At 35.0% G+C, this 19,384-nt stretch overlaps 2 protein-coding genes across 9 annotated transcripts in view; both read right to left on the bottom strand.

The window, feature by feature from the left end:
* The window catches only part of LOC128016012 (transcriptional enhancer factor TEF-5), a 34,886-nt gene extending 29,196 nt beyond the window's left edge, over positions 1–5,690 (bottom strand). For all 6 annotated transcript variants that reach the window (XM_052600311.1, XM_052600315.1, XM_052600312.1 and 3 more), the window contains exons 1-2: positions 5,531–5,690; positions 5,080–5,146 (exon numbers count right to left, since the gene is read on the bottom strand). The gene's annotated coding sequence lies outside the window, so the exon portion shown is untranslated. The remainder of the gene's footprint in view (positions 1–5,079; positions 5,147–5,530) is intronic.
* A 3,913-nt stretch (positions 5,691–9,603) lies between these two features.
* On the bottom strand, positions 9,604–18,107 carry LOC128016011 (tubby-related protein 1-like). Of its 3 annotated transcripts, none has more exons than XR_008184049.1 (13): positions 17,931–18,107; positions 16,251–16,374; positions 16,061–16,165; positions 15,071–15,199; positions 14,844–14,954; positions 14,607–14,756; positions 13,884–13,969; positions 13,587–13,754; positions 12,875–12,987; positions 12,659–12,767; positions 12,482–12,580; positions 12,189–12,383; positions 9,604–11,447 (listed from the first exon to the last, which is right to left on the bottom strand). XR_008184049.1 is itself a non-coding variant. In XM_052600309.1 (13 exons), exons 1-13 carry the CDS (start codon positions 17,943–17,945, stop codon positions 11,314–11,316), a joined length of 1,515 nt encoding a protein of 504 aa, XP_052456269.1. In that variant the 5' UTR covers positions 17,946–18,095; the 3' UTR covers positions 9,604–11,313. The 3 variants fall into 3 exon arrangements, 2 of the variants coding, with proteins under 2 accessions (XP_052456269.1, XP_052456270.1); XM_052600309.1 differs by having other exon boundaries at positions 12,189–12,360; positions 17,931–18,095; XM_052600310.1 differs by having other exon boundaries at positions 12,189–12,360; positions 14,607–14,753; positions 17,931–18,093.
* Between the last annotated feature and the right edge of the window lie 1,277 nt (positions 18,108–19,384).

The following is a 19,384-nucleotide window of genomic DNA, read 5'->3' as shown; positions in this document are numbered from 1 at the left end:
GAGAGAGGAAACCTTTTTGGTCTCAGCACATACTCTCTCTTTTCTACCAACTCCCCAATCACTTTCATTCACCCGCTTGCTTTCTTTTCCTCTCTGTGTTTAGCTTTAATAAATTCTTCCCTTATTCTCCAATAACTTCCTCTTACTTCCTCTCTGGCTCGGCACTCAGGAAACGATCAGAGCTGTTGAAGAGCCTGCGAGAGAAAGAGAGAGCTGCCGAACTGCTCGACAGGCGAGAAAAAATGTAAAATTACTAAGAGAGTGAAATTAGGAATAAACGGCTTTTACAAAACTAAAATGACTCTTTACATGAACAGAAGCACCTAGTGGAAATAACCCTTGACGCATACGAGACAGCTAAACATGATATTAACGATTCCCGATTCCTTTCGACATTATCCACCAGGGTGACTTTCCAGGACGGCCGTCTGCTCTCAGATCTCTCCATATGGTTTACTCTAGTCCTGGTTCAGTCAGCAGAGGAAAGACTGACACAAAGAGCGCCGCATGTGCCAGAGGACTCGCTCGAACATCTGATTCAGCACTTTCCTGCGGAAAATCATCAGCCGAATTTGTGAAGGAGTGCTCTTGCCTGACTTGGTCATTTAGTGGATGAGGTAGAGGCTCGAGCCAAACCCCACAAAGACCGAAAAGACATGCATAAAGAGACGAATGCTCACAGGACTCCTGCGATGGCAGAGAGAAAGAGGCCCCATGTGCTGATCTCTGAGTCACACATCTATGCCAAAAACAGAGGAAGACACAGACAAAACCTCATGCACCCACAAAGATTTGGTGTAAAAACTATTTTCTCCGAGAATAATTACAAAGAAAGACAACACACTATTTAAAATTTACATTTTAACAGAAGTAGTATGAAAGACTGAAATGGTGTGTTCTTGTAAAATATACTCCAAAACTGTTTTTATACAGTGTACAAATTAAATTTGCAGTCAGATTGTATTATTAAAATTAGATTGAAACCTTTCTTAGAGATTTCTAAAACAAATATGGCAAAACTATAAAAGACAAATCACCAAATAAGCTTAATCAATTGTCTGTTATTTACCTCCAAAACTAGAGCAGATGCATTTGATGATATGTTTAAAACAAAACCAGATTTTTATATTTTATGAAGAAAAGTAACTGGCTCTTGCAAAACACAATGCTAGGGTGTTTTGGGTAATTGCTATGTACTAGTCCAAGTCAGAGTCCCTCATTCAATGTAAATTTAGGGGAATTTATAATTGGTTTCATCATACGCAAGGTGAAAATCATAAGTCTGTTCCCTGACACTAATACCACACATTTCTTTAATATGCCGCATTATACGAGACAAATGGCACAAATGTTGTGAGAAGTGAGACGAGTGGTTCACTCACAAATGATAATTCTGTCATTATTTATTCACCCACGTCTTGACTTACTTTTGTCTTTGAAAAACAAATGATGATATAAACTAAATGGGGTCCAAAATTATTATTATGATGATTATTTTGGATTTTTCAAAATATCTTCTATAAGTGATACAGGTTTGGAAAAACATGCTTGAATAAATACCATTAATACTTAGGATTTAGGGTTTATTCAAATGACTAATCCTAAGAATGAGCACTAAGTCTAAGTTAATTCATAATGTAATAGACATGATGAAAACAGCAACAATGTTCACTGTCATGATTATCACACTGATAACAGTCACATAAAAAAGCTTCTTAACAAAGAATGACAAATAAAAGCAACCACTATACAGAAGGCCAAAAATAACCAGTTTGCCTTCCTTTCTCCAATTCAGGTGCATGTTTGCATGGAGCGTATCTGACTGCCGCGTGAACCCCGGTGCACTGCCACAAACAGTTAGTTTCAAGAACAACTGGAAAGTTTAGCAACTTCAGACAGACAAAAAACAAAGGCTATACTGTTCAAGCCCACAGCTCGCCCCTCCCTCGAGTCACAAACAGCCACGGAGAAGCCAAAAAAAAAAATCTTATCTGCCAATGCCTCGCGCGGGAATTGCATGTAAACAAGTGTCCTGAGAACGGGCATTAATTTTCAGCGCAATGTAAACACGCTTACATAAGCCATCTCTCCATTATAATTAATAAAGCATAGTGACACATTGTGCGTGCTGTGACTCGCGTCTCACCGCAGGCTCCTTCGACCTCGACGTGGATAAGGACTTTAATTTAAAAGGGAAAAATTTAATTTGGGGGAACTGAAGAGCATGTAAAATGTTTCCTTCTGCAAACACGGGGCTGTTGGGAGGCCAAACGCCAGTGCATCATTCAAGATGTTCTCTCTCTCAAATGCTTGAAAACACACACACACAGATAGAGATTTGTTCAGAGCTTTGTTGACAGACAGGTAAGTGGTCACCATTTGGAGAGCCACTTCTGCAGCGGGTGCTAAAAGGCCGCTTCAATCCGCACAAATGGAAAGAGGCTCATTATGCTCTATGCTGGGCCCTTAACACAAACCAGCTAAAGGAACTGTCAACCGGCCAGCAATGTAAACACATATGGCACAAACAATCTGCTCCGATGGCACACGATCGATCTCTTAAGAGGAGGATACACGCTGGACCTTCTGCATCAAGGACCGCTAGAAATGCAGTGGAGATGATTGCAAATTTCAGGACTGGTTTGGGAACAGGACTGAGAGCTCAGCGCAAGAACAAACAAATCATTAAAACTGATTTGTTAGCTTATTAAACAGTAAAGCTCTATGTAATGCGGGAGAGCAAGAGGTTGAAATGACGTGTCATCTTATGGCAAAGCCCCACAGTGGAGGGAGTTCAGGGTTCGTTTGTGATGTATGAGGAAAAATACATAAATAAAATGAGAACAGCATATCTGCAGCTGAACAACAAATGTGGCCCATCACAGAAGCCATAAAAGGCAACATGTGGCATTTGTTTAAATTTACCTCCAAAATGTGTTTGCTTAAAATGTGTTGTCCTCAAAACAATCAGGAAAAAATGTACAATTATAAACTATATATATAAAAAAAATCAAAACCTTGTGCATAAAAAAAAAAAGATTTCAGATTTCAAAATTCTATGTAAAACAATACTTTCATTTCAGAAATATGCTTTTGTAATCATTAACTTGTATTATGTGAAAATGTATCATTATATAACCCATGCCTTGTGATCTTCTTCAGTACTGGCCACTGTAAATGGCATAAGGGAAAACTAACACTAATACTAGTGGGCTTGAGCTTACATATTTACCCAAGGAATATTTTTTTCAAAAGACATTTCCGTACAGTGAAGGCTTACAGTAAAGTGACTTACATATCACGTAAGAGGCACATACCAGTACAGGTTGCCTGGAGTGCATGTCACAAATTAAACTAGACTAAACTTCCTGTAAAAGACTTAAGAAGCCGAACCACTGATGTGTAAATCTCTTGGTGGGTTTCATTTGTTGTTGATCAGATAATGGGGTAACATCTTAATAAATTTCAGAAGACAATGTGTTTTGGACTCAAGAGCAAGAAAAAAATTTGGCTGAGATTTGCCTCAAAATCTAAATGTAAACAAAAAAATTTAATAGGAGAAAATGTTACAATTTAGATACTTTTACTGTTGACTAAACAATACAAAAAAACAGCACAACATCTAGTCCACGTACTGTCTCTTTAAGAAGCTACAACAACAATCACTTCTAAACACAACCCGACCTTTATCTAGCTGTATTTCAAACTCTTTTTGAGAAGCCCAACTTTTCTAAAAGGAGGCAAAACATAAGACAACCTAATCAAGCAGCAGAACTAGAAGAGTCAGTTTGAGCTGAACTGAGTCCAACCTGAAGTGCAGCATTTCTGTTTAACGAAACCTGTCCATTCATAGTAACTCAGAGGAACGATAAAAATACGGAGAGCATCATTAAAAACACTCACATGTGTGTTGAGCAAACTAAAAATGAATTGACATATTCGTTGTGGAGGATAGAACTCAAAATACTTGGGTCTCACCAACTAACCCAGGGGGGGAAAAAGTAAATCACAAAAAAACACAGATAAGATGAAACTGTTTGATAAGATGAGAACTAATTAACACGCTTGTTGTCCTAAAAAACTACATCCTCCTAGGATCCCTCAGGAAAATTTGTTACACTGAAAATAATCACATTCATGAGGGTTCATGTTTAAATTATGGAAAAAAAAATTTTCATAGATTTACAGAAACTATTTAAAGCTGAATAACATCTTAAAGACCAAAGGCCATGATTAGATCAACAAATTTGACCATAAAGACCAAACAGTTTTCACAGTTTGTATCTTGAAAAGCACAATATATACAAATAAATATGAATGGAATGATGAGAAAATGTTATTTTTTATTTAATAAAACACATTTGAATTTTTTTGTTTAGATATTTTTTTAAATGTCACAAAGTCGGGATAGGACACCAAAAAGGGTTAAAATCATCTTTAAAACATAGAAGGGTTAATACTGAAATGCTCAATCTGAGCTGTTTGGGCGGGAAGATCACTCAACGTCACTGCTATACCTGAGGAACCAAAATAGTTTTTATTCTTAAATAAAAAAAAAAACACATCATTATAATATAACCAAGAGTTTATTAAGAGAACAAAAATCCATACTTAAACATAATAATATTTCATTCAGTTTTGATATGTCCAATCTGTAAAGTGCCTGAAGGCATATATGGCCATTTCCAAAAAAAAAAATCAGTTTTCATATCGAACAGTTTTACAATACATTTTTTTTACATTATTTCTAAGGTTAAGTGAGTTCAACTCTTCCCAAAAGTTTTTTTTTTTTTACTCTTAAAAATGTTGTTTCAACCCAACTTTGGGTCAAATATGGACTAACCCAAATGTTGGTAAGTTTTTAACCCAGAACTTGGGTTAGTCCATATTTAACCCAATGTTGGGACAAAACAACCAATCATGTTTTTAGAGTGTGTAATGAACTTTGTTAATAATAAACATAACTTTTAATGCATGTACTTTTCTCCTCTTAAATCCACCTCACTAATAATCTCACAGAAATCAGTAAATATTAAACCTATTGAGCCTGTCAAGTGAAACAAACACAGTCAGACTTACCTGATAACGTAGAAAACGGGGTGAGAGATCTCTCCAAACACTTCTGTCGCTTCTCTCTGACAATTCCCTGGAACAACAAAACCTCTTTCCTTATTTTCAGTCACAAGTGTTAGGGAAACCCTGCTATGAGAGTAACTAAGAGCCTGTGCGGACGAGCAGGACATTTTCGACTCCGCTTCTACGTGCAACAATGGAAGCGTTAGTTGCAATAATGTTTCTAACTTAAAAGTCTAATTCAAAGGCTAAAAGTTCCGGGCTATCACACTAAAATCGGTTCCTCGCTCTCACACACGCACAATTACAGCATATCCACACGGAATTCTGTCCCTCATCCCACCCAACGCAGGGAGTTCCGAGGAAAAATGCGAAATATGACAAAGATCTGAAAACTTCGCTAGAGCGGCATGAAAAACGCGATCAGACAAAGGGAACGAGTCAATCTAAAACTCACCTTTATTGGCAAACACCTCTACCGATAGAACTGGACGAGGTTTATTTCTTTAACGTTATATTTATCTTGGTGCTGTATTGTTTTCAGTAATATTTCTCCCGGTTTGACAGTAAAGGTGGAATGCGAAGTATGGGTTTGGTATGAAATTCACGCACTTCAGTGGAAAACGAAGGAGGGGGAGAAAAGTTTAAGGAGGGGCCACCGTTGCGCGTCAATCAACGCTGCTGGGGGCGGGGACTTCTCCAAAGGCCCGCCCACTTTGGGCTTCAGAGAAGAAAATATGACAGCTGTACTTGAGCTACTGTGCGTTTGAGTTAAAAATACCAAGTTTAGATTAATGTAATTACGTTTAACAATAAATAATAGCGCAGCGTAGATAATATCTGGAACATAATATGATATTGCAAGTTTTTCTAAATATTCACACAATTAGTTCGTACATTAACGTTGATTACATAACTAATTAGACTAGTAACATTTACAATGTTTAGTTCATTAATAACTTAATTAGTATTATTTTGCGTTTGTGGATTTAAGAAATAGGCCTACTTGTTGGAATTTCTGAATTTTTATTTTATAATAGGGCCACTTTAAATATCTTAAAATATTTATATAAACAAAATAAATAAAATATGCTCATCAAAATAAGTAATAACATACTCATTTACTGAAAATAAAAACGAATGCCGCAAAAAAAAGTTTAGACAAAAAAATCTGCCGATTTAAATATGTTAAAATATGTCAAATGTGTTAATTCAAATAAGTACTTATATACTCATTTACTGAAAAATAAAAACTAACATAGGTTCAACATTTTAGACAAAAACTTATAATAATTCAAATTATTTTTCAGTACTAAGCTTAATGTTATGTTTATACACACACACACACACACACACACACATGTCTGGTCAGCTATCCTTGTGGGGACTCTCCATAGGCGTAATAGTTTTTATACTGTACAGACCATATTTTCTATCGCCCTACACCAGGGCTGGACTGGGACAAAAAATCAGCCCTGGACTTCATCCAGACCGGCCCACCATGCATGTAACATGCGCGCACACACACACACACACATACACACACACACACACACACACACGCACACTACATGTCTATACATACATTAATCTGGATGTAAAATTAATGATTAGAATGTATTAAGTATCAAAACCAAGAAAAAACTATTAAAATAATAAACAAAGAAAATGTAAATTATTTTATCAGGCTTTATTTTAAATATCTAAAGGTCTTCATTTATGTGCTTCTTGTTATTCTAATAGAAATATTAATGCTTAGGGTACACAATTTCTGCTGTAACTATATTTCATGTGCTGCAACATAACACTTTTTTTTATATTAATTCACACAAATTACCTCTGACCTGTTGGCTGCTTATAGTAGGCTAGTATTAAGACCACTGAACTATAGTAAGCATTATTTATAAAGACCACCGATATACAATAAAATAAAAGAGTAATTAAGACAAAGAACGTTGTGTAGTGATTTATTTTACATTTTTCATAACATAATCAAAGGCCTTTAAAAAGGCGCAGCATAAATGGCTGCCCACTTCTCCGGGTGTGTGTTCACATTGTGTGTGTGTGTTCACTGCTCTGTGTGTGTGCACTTCGGATGGGTTAAATGCAGAGCACGAATTCTGAGTGTGGGTCACCATACTTGGCTGAATGTCAAGTCACTTTATTCAAATGCAGAGCTCAATGCTAGGGTTCAGAACTTTTCTTGCCCTGCCAAAAATAAATACATAAACAAAGATAAAAATAAAATTGCTATTGTTTTCTTTGTAAATAAGCTGCAATCTCATTTCACATTTGTAATTTCAATACCACAATAAACACTAACTATTAAGTTCAAACATTAATGAAGACAAGTGAACAGTCAAATAAATAGCACCATTTTCAGGTACAGATATTGCATAATCAAATGTAAAATACTTTAGGTGAAAATATAATAAATATGTACTGTAATGCACATATTTAGCAAAATACTCCTTTCTTATGGCTATTTTTCAATCTCAACTAACCTGCTATGGTCTTTAAAGGGCTTTCTTGAGGTAAATGTAACATTCTGAGAAATAATTGTTCTCCTGCTGTTTTGACTGATAACTGATCGATATTATTTCTGCGGCATATATAAATTTCTGTAAGTTGTACTGTATCTTTAAACAGAAAGTAACAGATGATCGGTTTACTTGAACTGAGGCACTAAAGCGATCTGTCACGTCACATTCTCTGACGCCAAAACGGTATTGTCTGAATTTTGTAATAAAATAGACAGAACTTGAGAGCTGAGAATTTTAAATGTAATTTATATAGATCAGTGAGTGGTGGCATATTACAGCTGGAATATCCTAACTTTTTGAAACAAAACAATGCAGTAGCCTACGTGTATCATTACATTTCTGTCTCACCTCAGCAGTCAAGTCCCGCCCTGCTGACGTCTTCACTTAAGTCTTTTTCCTTCCAGCAAATAATTTATTTATCTTGACACATTTGGTGGCATCTGCCTCAAGTGCTTGTCGTTTTCTCTCTTTCAACGTTCGGCTCCTCCTTTACGCTTAGTTATTTTATTATTTAACATATTGAATTTCGTCGCAGTTGTAAAGCGGCCGCTTTTCAAGGCTAGAACTTGATTCTGGTTGGCCAATGAGCAGTGAACACGTCACGTCTCGCAGCTCGCATCAGCATCATGAGCACGCGTCATTTTATCGAATATATATCGCGAATATATTTGCGATAAATAATGATTTAAAAACAAAATACATAACGCACCGGCCCAACCAGACCACGGCCCACCGGGAATCTCCCGGTAGTCCCAATGGCCAGTACATGCCTGCCCTACACCAACCCTACCCCTAAACCTTACCCTCACAGGAAACTTTCTGCATTTTTAGATTTTCAAGAAACTTCATTCTGTGTAATTTATTAGCTTGTTTACCCGTGGGGACCTCAATTTAGGTCCCCACCGTGACACGAGTCCCCATGAGTCTGTGTGTATTCAGGTTTAAGTCCCCACCAGAATAGAAAAACAAGTACACAAATCACACACGCACGCACGCACGCACACACACACACACACACACACACACACACACACACACACACACACACACACATATATATATATATATATATATATGAGATAAACACTGTGTTTTAAACACTTTTTAAAAGCACATTATATTATATTTGCAGATTAAATACTGCTTGATTCCCAGACCCTTAGAAGGCCATCATCACCATACTCTTCATCATTCAGCATTTCTAATAGAATCCATTCAACATTCCAGAGCGATGAGTGTGAGCAGCAAAACTTCTTCACCACAACCAACCTCTCAGGGGAGCAAAACACTCATGCTCAGTGATGTAATATGCTGGAATGGATCCTAAGATTATAATGCACGAATGCTGCTTCCACGTACGTAGAGCTCCGTCTGTAGGCCAAGCCTGAAACAGAGTACAGTCCAGAATGAAGATTAGCAAAGTAAAAGTTTAAATATTACAAGGGCTACAAAAACTACAGGAACATGACGAGGAAATAGTTGAAACTATCACAGCAACTCAATGTGTTAACTTTTTTGAGACCTACAAGTTTGAACAACCAACCCAGCAGGCTGTGACAGATCATCCGGTCTTGCCTGAGGCTAAAAGTTTAAAGAGAGATCCCCATCGAGACTTTAATTCTGTTATACTGTGCATGCATTCAGCCTCATGCAATGAATTAAGATCTGTATTTTTTTTTTTTTTTTTTTTTTACCTTACAAGATTTTGAAAGGCTATTAAACTCATTATAAATCAGCATTCCCAACTCATTATAAGTTTTCAAATTTGCTATTATTGCCATAGCATTTATGAATCTATTAATGTTAAATGTAAAATTAATGTTAAAGCCTAAAACATTTCTCAATATTTGGTTATTGGTTAACATCAGTTTTCAATGTTGAAGCTGCTTTGGTGGCTTAAAGGGAAAAATAAATTTCAGAGTCAAAGAGAAGCATTAAAAAAAAAAAAGTATAAATGAAACAAAAAATACCATAGATACACAGAAGGTGCAAGGAAGTACATTTTTATTTCATATTGACTTTAGGCAACCTGCATTCTCAAAAGCAAAACCTTTCACACATCCATCAAACACCCAGAAATGAAACTCTTAAACGAAGCACATTTTTACAAACACTTATTTCATTTCAAAGTAAATTTCAAATTTGTCTTCCTACATTTATATTTGCATTAGGTAAAAATGGAATGACATGACTAATGACTTTTGTCTGTGTGCATTAAGACAGTTATGGGTTTTTATCAAATATCTTATGTTACACAAATAACAAACTACAATTACACGTACAAGGCAAAACAAAAGAATTAAACACCAAACATCAGGTGTTCACATATGCATCAAGTGATTTGGTATTCCTGTATTGACACTCAGTATTCCAGATCATCTTTGCTTGAGTAAGCAAACTGCACAAGCGGTTGAAATGTTTGACATAGCCTACTCCAAGCATCAGTCAATTATATTTCATGTGCAAAAATCAGAAATTTACTATCAGCTTTGACAACCCTGGACCTTGCTTTAATCTTGGGCCCTCTTTCTCGCTTGCTCTCAGATAAGCATTCTTACACTGTTACTCACACAAAACACCAATAATACAGATACATGTTTTTTCCCCTTTTTAAAAGGAATAGTTCACCCAAAAATTAACATTTTCTAAAAATGTACTCACCCAGAGTGCTCAAGCCATCCAAGATTTAGAGGTTTGTCTCTTCATGGGAAAAGTTTTGGAGAGATTAAGGATTACATCACTTGCTCAGGAATTGATCCTCTGCAGTGAATGGGTGCCGTCAGAATGAGAGTCCAAACAGCTGATAAAAACATCACAATAATCCACAAATGATCCACAGCACTCAGTTAACATCTTGTGATGCCAAAAGCTGTGTTTATAAAAAAACAAATCTATCATTAAGATGGTTCTAACTTCTTTAACTTTATTATGGATTATGGATTTTGGACAAGAGTTTTTATTTAAAAAAATTAAAACTCCCTAATAAAAGATTTGTTTCTTACAAACACACAGTCATTAAATGATGAACTGGAGTGGTATTGATTATTACTTGTGGATTATTGTCATGTTATTATCAGATGTTTGGACTCTCATTCTGACGGCACCCATTCACTGCAGAGGATCCAATGGTGAGCAAGTGATACAATGCTACATTTCTCCAAATCAACTCATCTTGAATGTTCTGATGGTGAGAAAATTTTCAGCAATTTTGGGTGAACTAGTTTTTTTATTTTTATTTATGTTACTAGGATTAGATAACACCAATTTTAACCGGGTTTACTAAAATGTAAAGCAGACAATGTTAAAACACATTTTTCCTAATTGCATGGTATGCATAACAATAAAACCATTAAATAAATCCATTGTTTCTTTTGCCCTTTTCAAACACAGGACACATCTAGCATGACCTCCTCACCACCAGGGGTCATTTACATCTTTCAAACTCAAAATCAAACACCTCAAAACACTTCCTCCCTTCTCAGTACATCCACTGTACAACCATTACTTATTTTAAGCCAAAGCTGGTATCACCAGCAGATCTCTCTATGGCATGTAAAATCATGCAACCCCACTAGCAATGGTGGCTTTATCTTACAGATTTATGGGTTTTGGTCCTCTCGTCGTGAATTGTGCTGATGCTGATTGAGAACATTTCCCATTTTTTGCATTTGACAAAATCACGGACGTCTTTACACTTTTACTCGCAGGCCATTTTGCCATCAAAGCTGGAGAGAGCGATAGCAAAGGCTTGTACAGCACACAGAGGATACCTATAGTCCAGAGTGAAGGCATCGTCTGCTACTCTCCCAAACTGCATCACTATATAGTCCTCTGAAATATAGTGAAAAAGAGGCTCATGTAATGCTTTATTTACTCAGCCAACATACAAATATAGCATTGGTTATTATTTTGCAATAAAATTGTATAACTGCTGACAGACACTGCATATTGCACAAGTACACTGCACACTTCATAGTGAAACAGTATGCAAACAGTATGCAACATGGAACAATAAACATTTCAAATACTGCTTTGCTACACTTGAGCATTTTGCATTTTTAATTCAATTAAGGTATGATTATTTTGGATTTCTAATAATTTTTTGTAACCTAATAATAAATTTTTTGTAATTACTAATGAATGAAGAGATTAAAATAGTTGCTGATATTATTTGTGGTACAGTTGTCACAATGGTAATGGGTGGGGAGATCAAGTGCATTGCATTGTGGGATACAGTGTGTTGCATTAAAAGATTTGCCAGACACTTTTAGTCAACACGTATTACAGAGGATTTAAAGTATACAGGTTATCATAACCATGTTATTATTAGTTAAACATATGTATACATTTTTTTTTTTAAATGAAGCTGAAATAACATTAAAATATTCGGGGAAAAAAGGAACTTATAAAAAAATCAATCAATTAGAAATGTTGATCTGGCAAATGATTGGAATAAAATTTGAAATAATAAAATTTATAAAATATCCATTAAAAAAGTTTGATAGAGATAGAGAAAACAAATATACAGTAGCTTATGTTTTGGAGCTGCAGAGATATGGTTAAGTTACTTACGGTCTTTGTTATGCACAATCTGGAAGTTTTTGATGGAGGCCTGTGTGACTCTGCCGTTGAAGTTTAACACGTGTGACGCCGTTTCTTCATTCCACACCGGCGTCTTATTGCGCAGCTCTATCAAGTTCTCCATATTTCTGTTCTGGTGTCTAATGAGGAGGCCATCATTTTCCTGTTGGGAAGCAGTTGATTCAGCTGCCATTTTAACAAATACATACATCCAATAAATAAAAAAAAAGTAAATAAAATGAAACAAAAAAATATAATTTTACAAATATTTGTGTTTTACTTACACTACGTGGCCGCATAGGGACTCGTTCTCCATCTTTGTTCATGCCAGGAATAATTACAATCATTCGCCTTGGTCCTTTCATGCCCAAAACATTTGTTTCCTAAATTCACAATGCAATTTGAAATTAATGCTATGAAATATAGCAAGCACTGAATAACTAAAACAACAGCAGCCTTACATAGATAATAGCTGCTAACTCCTGCCGTGCGTTAGACATGTCCGGCAGAGCTCTGTCCGGATGCAGTGCATTATCAAACACCGTGAACTTGGTTCCCATCAGATTTGACCTGAAATATACATGCAAATAACCTTTACATGAAAAAGACTGTCTTACAGACCTACAAAAGAGTCCAAGAGGAGCAGCTATAATGGTAATGCATGCAAACCCACTTACCTCAGCTTCCCAATGAAGTTTTCTCCTCCTCTGGAGAGGTCGGTCGGGTCTATGGAGATCAAGTAGTTTGAGGTTGTGCTTTTTTTCCTTTTCCTTCCCGCTAACAAAAATACCTGGATATAAGATGGACAGAAAAATGTGTCACATCAAAAATCATATTACTCCTGTTTGCAAAGCTAAAATTACTGACATATATTGTTGTTATAAAAAAAAAAGATTTTTAAAGAAATCAATATGTTTAATCAGCAAGGATCCATTACAACGATCAAGAGTATAACAGTAGCGTAAAGCTGTCTATATATATTTCTATTTAAATGAATGCATTCTTTTATACTTTCTATACATCAAAGATAAATCCTAATTGTATCACTATTTCCACAAAAATATGAAGTAGCACAATTGTTTTCAACACTGATAATAATCAGATATGTTTCTCGAGCAGCAAATTATCATATTTTCATGATTTCTGAAGATTATGTGACACTGAAGACTGGAGGAATGATGCTGAAAATTCAGCTGCGCATCACAGAAATAAAAGACATTTTAAAATATTCACTTGGAAAACGAGTTATTTTGAATTATATAAAAATATTTCATAAAATTACAAATTTAATTGTAGTCTTGATCACATAAATGCAGTCTTGGTGAACATAAGAGACTTCTTTAAAAACAAAAGCACACCATATGTAGAGATAAAAACCAATGTCAGTACTTTCTTCTCGTCGTCCAGGTGCAGGTAGTATGTTGGGTAAAGGCCTCGGTCCATCCCTCTCTTGTCACGGGTCACTTTGCACTTTACCGTGACGCCTTGTTGTACAGGCTGAAGAACGAACTCCTCCAGATTGTCAAACTCGATGGGAGGAGAAGGTGCTCGCTCCTCCTTCAGAGGAATAAGAGAGGAATCTTAGAAACGTTTCCTGTGATGGTCATAGTCTTTTGTTACTAGAGAAATAAAATCATCGGAAATGATTGCTGCAGTGAGAATTAATGTGGAAGATAATGAATTCACCTTCTTTCCTTTTTTCCCTTTGCCCTTTTTCTTCTTCTTTGTCACTTCTGAATCAGAGTCTTCAGTCTCTTCTGCTTTAGCAGGAGCTTAGGATGAGAAGCAATCAAATTAGATAGGGGTCCAGCTGATAATGGTTTGGATTGGCGCTCTCTATAAAGGCAACACACACAAATCTAAAGCTAAAGACACAGGTAAAATTATTTCAATGCTGAAGGTGAGGTACAGATTGTCTGCACTAGAAGAAAGCTGCACGCTGCACGCAAATTAAATTCAGGCTCTGAGTGAAAATCCTAATCGGAGCATCATTATAAATAATTCTACACGATAAAAAATAGCTTCAAAAAGATTGGTATCGATGATCGAATCATATAGATACTGCTTCCTGTAACCAGCTCCAAAAATCCTGATTGGAGTATGCTTACAATTAGACATGGAAATGTCCATTTTATGGAAACAAATCAGTTCAGACATAGATAATAACAATTCATATTTAATTTCCTCACACTGTGACATGGTATAAACCTATTCAGAAAACAAATATAACATATGCCATGCAGATTCTATTTTATTTATTTGTTTGTTTATCAATTTATGTATATAATATTTACTTATTGAATGAACTGTTTATAGTGATATAATTGTGTGTATACATAAAATGTTTTATATATTATTGAAGCTTTAAAATTGCATATACCATAATGTCTTGAAAGGATCAGGGCTTACTTTTGGTCTTTTTTGTCTTTTTGTCCTTGTCCTTGTCTTTGTCCCCTCCTGTCTGAAACATGCACGCTGGGTTTGAGCTGCTCTTCTTCTTCGTCTTGCTGGTTTTGGTTTCTGGTTCGCTCTCCTCTTCACTCTCAGATTTAGCAGCTGCTTCACGTCACATTTGCAAACGCATGTATTATTCTGAATCATCAAACAGAGTCACACATGCACATAGACGAGCTCTCAAAACATTACCTTTCTTCTTACTCTTGGTTTCAGGCTTGTCTCCGTTGATCTGAAACATGGAGGCTGGTTCCTTCTTCTTGGCTTTAGACTTTCCTTTACTGTCTGCGTCCTCTTTGACATCTTAATATCATCAGAAAGCAAGCATAAATGAGTCAAGTTAGCAGATATTGTTGAAACTAACTAAACTAACATTATATCTCAGATTAGAAAGTTTAAAGTGCTTTGTAGTTTAAAACCTTTTGCTTTGGACTTCTTATCTTTTTCCTTTCCATCAGAACTTTCTTTTGAAGTTTTTTTCTTTGTCTTCTTCTGAGGAGTGGTCTCTTCATCATGCCCTTCTTCATCATCGTCATCATCTGTAGAACCTGTTTTGCAATAAACACATTTAAGTGCTCAGAAAATCTGGTTCAGGCTGATTTTTGAATGTCACGTCTTTAGTATCACAGTTGTTTCTCTTTCAGACGAACTGAAGAGCAGACTGAGACTCAAACTCCTTGTTTCAAACAAAGCTCAAAATATAAAAAATCTGCAAACAAAATGTAAAGATCTCAAACATTTCTCATCAATTTTTCCCAAGATCTGAGCTGCTATACATGAACATTTTATAGCTCTATAAACTCTGACTGTTTTCAGTTTTTGAAGAGACTTTTTATTTATTTATGATTACTATTATTTAAAAAAAAAGCTTAAGTTACAGTTAAAATGAAAAGGAAACACATAAATAGAAAATCTAATAATGTATAATATAAATAAATAACAAACATAATTTAATATAATAACATAAATAATATGAATGTGACCCTAGACATTAGGGCTTTTTTACCTTTTATTGAGATTTATATATAATCTGAAAGCTGAATAAATAAGCTTTCCATTTATGAATGGTTTATTGCAAGAGATGCAACTTTTTGAAAATCTGAAAATAATAGTTGCATCTTTGAAAATAAAAATATTGAGAAAATCCACAAAAAGTTGTCCAAATGAAGTTCTTAGCAATGCATATTACTAATCAAAAATTAAGTTTTTATATATTTACAGTAGGAAATATACAAAATATGTTCATGGTACATAATCTTTACTTAAAATCCTAATGATTTTTGGCATAAAAGAAAAACCCATACAATGTATTTTTGGCTATTGCTACAAATATACCCCAGGGACTCAAGACTGCTTTTGTGCTCCAGGGTCACAGATGACACACATGCAAAAAAAAAAAAAAAACTTACTCTTCTTCTTCTTTGGAGCACTTTTCGCTTTCTTTTTGATTTCCTTCTCCTTCTCTGTTGATTCTTTGTCCTTCTCCAGTTTCTTCTTCTTCACCTTCTCTCCATCTGTGAGGGAGGTTTGTGAGAGTTGTGTAAACAGACTGACAGAAGCGCAGTGATGTAACATCAGGACATGAGCTCTCTGCCGTACTCTGAGTGACCGAACTGCTCTCGGCCGGCAGATCACTGCTCTTCTTGCTCTTGGTCTTTTTGGGTTTGGCTTCGGTCCCGTTGGTCTCTGCTGGAGTCGACTCGGGCTTCTTCTTTTTGGGCTTCTGCAATATCCTGATGTGTGCAGTTATAAAATTATATTATTGTAATAGACATGTTGGACAGTAGATATTATTAAAACTAATCAAAGTTAGAAAGTTAGATTACTCACCAGTAAGGATGCAAGTGATAGCAACAAATAAAAAAAAGAATATATTTGTGACTTTAAGCCTATTCAATGAATTCTAAAGAATGCTAATGCACAGTTATTGGATTTGAGTTTATGTGTACAACTTGTGCTTTGTTCTCTGAGCAATTTATTTACTAAATACTCTTATTTTTGTTTGAAACATGCTCACCAATCTGTCTGATGTGGAGGATGTTATACATGAAAGATATTTTAGGCTATATGTAAAGTATAAAAAAGCAACAACAACAAAAGGCAAACAAATGCAGGTAAAACTGCATCCAAAAACATATATCATTCTTCGGATTTTAAGATTTTTTATGCATTATTTATTAAACTGCATCCAAAAAAAAAAAAAAAATTATTAATACATACATATATATATATATATATATATATATATATATATATATATATATATATATATATATATATATATATATATATATATATATATATATATATGCATTTGAAGTTTTAGATAAAATAATTAACTTATCACATTGAGGTTTGCTTTATCTTTTTTATATAACAGCAGTGATTATTCAACTCGTCCTGTTTGTGAGTGATTAAGCTGCAAAAACCTCACTTCTATTCATTATTCTCTTTTATTTCACAAATATGTGTGTGTTAAATCTTTCCACTCATCTTTTCACCCTCGTATATATGGCCTAAAACAGGAGACACTCTCTGTGGGATCCTGTACTGACTGTCTGTGAGTCTGAAAGTGTGTGTATGTGTGTGTAAGCGTGTGTGATCCACTTAAGACACAGCCGGAATAAGGCTATTAATAGCATCAACTCAGTCAATCTCTGTCATGAGGTGTGGAGGAAAACAAAAAACCCTAATTCAATGTTTCCATTAAATAAACAACAATAACAACAGCACCAAATAATACATTTACTGAATACAGTTTTGAAATAAGTCTTTAAAAATAAGGTAAAAATACTAGTAGTAATTTTAGTTGATGCAAATATAAGACTTAAATATTTTACAGCCATTTAGCATTTTCCAAATCACAAGCAACAGAACTGAAGTGATTAATAATAGTGAAATTCATGGCTGGACGTGTTTGATATGTTAAATTGCATGTATTTTTGCAATTATCCATTAGATATCACTGAACTTTCCTGTAAAACTAGGAGTGACCTCACTATAACACACTAATTATTTATTTATTTATTATAACACACTATTTAGACAAGTGACATCAACCAACATGCCAATGATAGCATGTTTGTTATATTTTTTCATTATCAATATTAGATATATAAATTGGGATTAAATCTATTCTGATGACAGATCTAGTTTAAAACAGAATCTCTGAATGTTCTTCAGTAAATCAACAGGTATTTGGATGATGATGATAATAATAATAATAATAATAAAAGCCATAACTTGCCTTATGCAATTGATTGATTAAATCAAACTCACCTTTTCGGCAGACATGTCCCTGATCTTGAAACTGTATCTGATAAAGTTGATCAGAAGCGTGCGAGGCCTCGCTGCGGTGATTGAATGAGAAAGTGTGGGGCTTTACTCAATGAACCTCCATCAGCAGAAAGTTGCTAAGCGGATTTTCCCACTGTCCCATCTGTCAAACTCACACATCGAGCGACACTGGAGAAGAAGAAATAACAGAGAAGAGAGGATAGATGGGTCACTGACAAATGGACGTCAACTTAAAGATTTTTATGTAGGTTGAAATTAAATGTTCACCACTTTTAATCACATTTTGCCTTTACTAGTGGACATGGAAGTAAATCCACATAAAGTTTAATCAATAGTTAAAAGTAACATCCAACATCTTTGATGTAACATCTTTCTTGATCTCCACAGGACTTAATTTGATTGCTTATTAATTTAACTCTGTTTATTTCCATTTGTTTTTTATTTAATAAATAATGTAATATTGTCATCCAGCCCTGCAGATCATCTTCTTCCTGTCCTGCATGTGATGTAGATTTACTCCTGAGCATCATGCATGCACTAAATGTGTCAATGGACTGACCCAGTCATCGTAATACACATTTGTGTAATTAAGGTAAATACTGTGATTTCTTACTATTATTAATGATTCACATCACTCTGCTGAATTTATAAGTCACCTGCTGCTGCCTTGATTGGTCATCATGTTTAAATTTAGTTGAATGATTCCTTGCTAAATGCTAAAAAACACTCCCCTTGCTGACACATTAAACAAACATTTGATTTTGCTATTGCTGAACATAATTTCATTTTTGCATTTTCTGAAGAAAATTGCCCGTTCAAAGATGATGATCAAAGATCAGACGTGTGTTGTGTGCTCTGATAGCAGATATACAGCAGATTCAGGCCAGAGTATCTGTCCAACACGAGCTTATCGTTGGGCTGAACACAGAGCTTTCTCCTATTATTGGTTTAGCTCTACTTGACTTGTGCAAAAGCAGGTCATGAAGGCCACTGGCTGATCAGCCATCAAGAAAAGCTGGAATAGTGTAAATATATATCTGAAAATCAAATATGTTGAAACGAACTGAGAAAAAGAAGTACCTCTTATTTTTGCACAGTAATAAACTTTAAACTCAACACTTTAAGACTTTAGTTTAATGTTGTTAGAATGGTCATATTGCGCCACCTACAGGCAAGTAAAGATGGTGCATGATTCCAGTGACAATAATACCAATATCATTTTAGAAATTCCATGCCTGGAATTAATGTCAGGATTTACATTAGCTTACAAGGTTTTATTATTATTATTATTATTATTATTATGTTGTATTATTGTTGTAATATATTTATTATTATTGTTGCAATATTTTATTCACTTCTACAGGCTTTCCTGCATAAAAAGGCTTTTTTCTGCATTCCCCTTTCCTGCGTAAAAAAAAAAAAAAAAAAAAAATTAT

Source organism: Carassius gibelio, chromosome A6, assembly GCF_023724105.1.
Source record: "Carassius gibelio isolate Cgi1373 ecotype wild population from Czech Republic chromosome A6, carGib1.2-hapl.c, whole genome shotgun sequence".
NCBI classification, from domain to species: domain Eukaryota; kingdom Metazoa; phylum Chordata; class Actinopteri; order Cypriniformes; family Cyprinidae; genus Carassius; species Carassius gibelio.
This window is presented reverse-complemented; position numbering and strand designations above follow the sequence as displayed.

Excerpts from the sequence above, each read along its gene's own strand:
- LOC128016011 (XM_052600309.1), bottom strand. Across the intron at positions 16,166-16,250 it reads GAGCAGTTCGGTCACTCAGA|ATGGAGAGAAGGTGAAGAAG; the intron begins GTACGGCAGAGA and ends CCTCCCTCACAG. Across the intron at positions 12,768-12,874 it reads AACTTCATTGGGAAGCTGAG|GTCAAATCTGATGGGAACCA; the intron begins GTAAGTGGGTTT and ends TGTATATTTCAG.